Source organism: Sinocyclocheilus grahami, unplaced genomic scaffold, assembly GCF_001515645.1.
Source record: "Sinocyclocheilus grahami isolate Dianchi unplaced genomic scaffold, SAMN03320097.WGS_v1.1 scaffold1248.1, whole genome shotgun sequence".
Taxonomy (NCBI): domain Eukaryota; kingdom Metazoa; phylum Chordata; class Actinopteri; order Cypriniformes; family Cyprinidae; genus Sinocyclocheilus; species Sinocyclocheilus grahami.
In genome coordinates this window covers 149,135-154,290 of record NW_015506427.1, presented here as the reverse complement: position 1 = coordinate 154,290, position 5,156 = coordinate 149,135, and the positions used below count along the sequence as shown (strand labels likewise).

Here is a 5,156-nt window from a genome sequence, read left to right as displayed (position 1 = left end):
GTGTTAGGCAGATATGATACTTACTCATATTTCTTTTTTGATATACAATAACACTTTTTTGGTAACACAATACTTAGATAAGAATTGCCCAGCTACCCACACACGATCTAGCATACTTTACTGAGACTATACAGCAGTGTGATCACCTGAATTGGCTCATTAAAATGCCCTTGGCTACCCTACTCTCCATCATCTGATAAAATACTGCTGCTATAATCTCCAGAAAGTGTATGCAGATGACTCATTTAAATGAAAATCTGCCTACATTTAAATGTTTGTAAATTAGTAAACTAGTTTGCTGATGGTTAGTTAATACGGGGTATATACAGGAATCATGGAGTTAAATTTAATACCTTTTAAGACCTTTTTTTAAGACTCTTTCCATAAATTTTATGACCTCATCGCCAGTCCAAGTTTTAACCGGTTACATCGGCAACACTTTAACCTACATTTATTATATATTGATTATAAGATATAGCACAGCTAAACAGACTTACTTTGTGATAACTCCTTATCAATACAACATAATTCAGAAGTGGGGAACGAAGTACAAGAGAATTAATTGAGTGACTAACCCAATGCAACCCAAGAAACAAGAATTAGACCAATAAACAAAACAACTGACAAAACTTATTGAGGAGGGTAAATAAAGCTCTCCGAGCTAACGGGGCAATGAGTTCACACGGTATATTCAAAATACGTATTTGTAACATCAACTCTTATAACTGTCTGCAAACCATAGCTGTTTTGTGGAGCACTTCTCATGACAAACACCTGACTGATCAGACAGTTTAGCTGTGATAACGGAGTGCTTGATTTGATGCAGACTTGACAGAGTGTCAGTAATACTGTACCTGATCATGTCTGAATGATCATTGAAGGTAAAATAATGATCACAACTATTACATCATTTTAATTGTGCATCCCAAGCCCATGCCAGTAATAAAAAACAGCCCAAAGTAGCGCAATTACCATGTCCCAAATATAAAAATGTAATTTCCATACCTAAAATACATATTTTACAGTCACTGTTATGCACATTTATCATAAACACAGCTCAAATGCTTCCTACTAGTGTGGCCCAAAACATCTAGCACAGTTTTATTACAGGTAGAATGCAAAATGTTTCAGTACAAGCATTTCAACCAAATGTAATTTATGCAATATTTTAAACCTTTAACCCACTGGGGAAAATCAACCCATGGCAACAGTTTAAAAGCAGCCCAATTTCGTGGAAAAACAACAACAACAACAACCCTGCATCCAACACGAACTGCAGAAGTCAGATTTGCCTGATCACGGGTCAAAAATAAGGAGAGATAACTGACAAGATGTTGGAGGATTTGCTCCTCAACAGATCCCAAGCTCATTAACAAATATTTTTTATCGTAAGATGTGCTCCCTTTACACCGTGCGCGCGAAGTGAAAGTGAACTGCGACTGTGACTGCGAGCGCTCATTCAAAAGGGGTTTAAATACGCCACATATTGATAGCGGCGCCCTGATGCGTGAAAATAATATACAATATTAGAATGTTTGTGGGAGCGCACACAAAAATCGCAGGAGCGGATGGGAGCATGCGATAATGGTCAGAAATTCAGCGCGAGCGGGATCAACAAGCCCCGCGCCATCACGCTGCAGTCAGCCAGTGAGCGCCTAACAGATGACGTCAAATCTTGCGGGATTCCAAACAACACAGAACCTCACTATTCGGACAAATATACATAATGAAAAGAGGATACAAAATGTAATACCTTGGAAAATGGCATTTAAGACTTTTTAATACTTATTAAGGGCCTTAATTTTCTCTTAATTGATTTATCAACTTGTACTACTTTTTAAGACCCCACGGACACCCTGTAATATGATGCAGGCTTTTGCAGTGAAATACCACACAAAAAATACAAGCAACTGTTTAGTGAATCTCCACTGGCTCTCTTTTTATAGTTTTATTTGTGTCCCTAGGACACAATGTGCAGCCATTTTATGGCATATGAGTCATATAATTATGACATAAGTCATAAAAACAATGGCACATTCAGCAGTGTGTGTGGTGTACCTGTTTGGTAGTTTGACTTAAGCACATCTGCAGGCAGAGCAATCAGCCAGTTTAACATGCCAGCAATCCCACCTGCAAGAAGAACTCTGGATGTGCTGAGATGATGAACACTTGGAAGAAATTAAATGAACATTAGTTCTAAATCCTGATAGTGTTTATAGCTAGAATAACAAAGTAGTGACTCTCACCACTCTCCCTCTGGGGTCAGAGACTGTTTTAAGTATTCATAAGTTAGAAAGTATACACCATTTGAAGGCACATCTAAAAAAAAAAAAAAGATGCTTTCATAAAGGCCACCTATTAATTTTAGTTTACATGTCAGTGAACATATCATGTCACACATGTCACAATATCACACACAAATACACACACACCTCTGATTAGAGTAAGAACAGTGCCCTTGTAGACACTGCGAATTCCCTGTTCCTTATAAAGTCTCAGTGCACAATCCACTGGTCCAGTGTACTTCAGCTGACTGGCCGAGGACTGGATCTAAAACACATATGCATATGTCAATAAACACAAATCATAACATTACAGGATTTTACATGATTAAAGAGGTCATAACCTGAGGAATCATAATTCCCTTGATCTTTTGACAAGTAAGAGATTATTGTACTATAAAAACATCCTTTAAGTTTCAGAACTCGTTACTTTCTCATTAGTCTAAAAACAGCTTTTATTGAATCTAGTCTGCCAAAACAACAGCTTGTGGAATGTTCTACTCTATGATGTAATAGAGTGGATAAGCATCGCCTCCACAGAAGAAGATCAACACCTGCTTCACATCACTGACTGTTTAGACCCACCCACCGATTCTACATCGCTGCCTGTTTAGCCCCACCCACCGATTCTACATCGCTGCCTGTTTAGCCACGCCCACCAATTCTACATTGCTGCCTGTTTAGACCCACCCACCGATTCTATATTGCTGCCTGTTTAGCCCCTCCCACCGATTCTACATCGCTGCCTGTTTAGCCCCGCCCACCGATTCAAGCATGTAGTGTAAATAACCAGAGAGGCAAACCCAGGTCTATGCAGAAACCAAACGATAAACATGCTCCGAACACAGTCTTGGCACTTGGCAGTGCCAAGGTGTGGAAAAACACAGTTTTGCATTGCCTTCCTTCTGATCCTAACATTAGGAAAGAGTGGACTTTATTTTTAATGATCCAGATTTTTAAAGATCCAGACCACGTCAATAAGAAATTGGTCCTTTGTTCACTTAATTTTACCACGGATTTGTTTACAAATAAGGAACAATTCGACGCGGGAATTTCAGAAAGATTTAAACTAAAAGACGATGCTGTGCCGACTATATTGGATCCGACAGTAATGTCGCAACACACAAGTGTGAGTAACTATTTTTATTATGTGGTCACTATTGCTTTGTCTGTTATACATATCATTTGATATGTATTGAATATTTATGCGTTTTGCGCACAGCAGCGTCCATCGGTGAAGGATGTAGGCTGTCAATCATACACAGCTATTAGCCAATCATAGCAGTGTGCTTTTACTTCCGAGTCTACAATCCACTGCGCCTATTCATACAGAGCTTCAGATGAGGGGGTTAAAAACAGGACAGAAAATAGCCTGTTACTTCTAAATTATGATGTTGTTTCGTTTTGACTTCTTAGAGTGACAAATTAACCAAATTGACAGCCTTCTGTTATAGTTCTCTGCTTTCTGGCTGTAAAAAAGGTTTACAGTGAATGAACATCCAGTGTGCTAATACAATGTGGCTATGGTAATGTGATAATTGTTTAAAAATGTGTTCTTTTGTTTGTTTGTTTTTTTAAGAATATTTTTTTATTCCTGAGTGTTTTATTACCATGCTAATGGTGTCTATGGACACAGGTGTATTTATGACAGTAGTGTGTTTGCCCTGCCTGAAGTAAACACTTGATTCTCTCGCCCGGGGCCACGATCACAGTGGTGAATACTCCTGCCAGCATCCCCGCCAAGTAGATCTGTGTGTTCCTGACAGAGGGTCAAATAAAGTCATAAAAAGGAGAAGCAGAAAAGAGAAGCATCAAACTATGTTGTCTCTACAGCATTTATTCATATATACAGTATATAAAACTGTGAACAAGCCAAATGCAGCAGCACATAAAGATAAAAAATACCCACTAGTTTTTATTAAGACTAGACACTTTTATCTCGAGACTCACCTTAGAAATTCAAATTGTTAAATGTGGCATATATTCAGCACAGAGTTGACATCACAAACATCCCCTACTAACGTACTAACGTGATTGGTATGGTGCGGTCACTTTGCAGAAATTCCTTTCCCAGCCCAAAGCCAAAGAAATTCAAAGCCATCATTGGGGTAACACCGGCTAGCGGGACACCCATACCTTTATACAGGCCAAATATTCCCTGCAGACAATAAAACAGGGTAAAGGTGATTGGAAGTGGGGCAGAGAAAGAGAGAGAGTATGGTAATCAAATCAGTGCTTCTCAACCACAGAGTTACATGCCTGTTGTGATAAATATGCAGACAGAAAGAAGGCAAAATAAATATGCTTTTTAAAATCACTTATCATTTATTTTGTTGTTGATTTAAAGTATTTTTGGGCAAATTCATCTATCACTCGTCATATCCAAATAGGTTTATCCCAAGAGTTGTTATGACTGGAATAAATGTACTGATAATTTAAGCTGAAGACCTTTTTTGTTAAATTTGAATTATAAACAAATTTGCTACTGTGTCTGGTTGGCTGATGTCCAATGTGAAATCTGAAACCTGACCAAAATCCTGTAGCAAAACCAGCTGAGAGTCACTGAGCAAAATCACCAAAACTGCTCAAACTTGGTATTAAATGTCAAGAAAAAGGTCTTGTGGTCAAGAAAGGTCAAGGTCTTGTCAAGAAAGGTGCTGTTTTGCGAACTTTCACTGGGTTTATCTAATGAAATAGACACATGTCCTCTCTTCCCAACACTGCCCTCTTAAAGGGGTCATATGATGCGATTTCAAGTTTTCCTTTCTCTTTGGAGTGTTACAAGCTGATTGTGCATAGATAAGATCCCTGAAGTTGCAAAGACTAAAGCCTCAAAACCAAAGACTCCCCCCTAAAACGGCTCGTTCTAACACG

The 5,156-nt window shown here is 38.6% G+C and overlaps 1 protein-coding gene across 2 annotated transcripts in view; it reads right to left on the bottom strand.

The window, feature by feature from the left end:
• Positions 1–1,958: 1,958 nt before the first annotated feature.
• The window catches only part of LOC107568482 (mitochondrial carnitine/acylcarnitine carrier protein), a 5,051-nt gene continuing 1,853 nt past the window's right edge, over positions 1,959–5,156 (bottom strand). The window contains exons 3-7 of one of the 2 annotated variants that reach the window (XM_016254452.1): positions 4,313–4,440; positions 3,951–4,041; positions 2,433–2,550; positions 2,247–2,319; positions 1,959–2,168 (exon numbers count right to left, since the gene is read on the bottom strand). In XM_016254452.1, coding sequence (XP_016109938.1) covers positions 2,018–2,168; positions 2,247–2,319; positions 2,433–2,550; positions 3,951–4,041; positions 4,313–4,440 — 561 coding nt within the window. In that variant the 3' untranslated portion in view covers positions 1,959–2,017. The remainder of the gene's footprint in view (positions 2,169–2,246; positions 2,320–2,432; positions 2,551–3,950; positions 4,042–4,312; positions 4,441–5,156) is intronic. The other variant, XM_016254453.1, reaches the window with a different exon arrangement.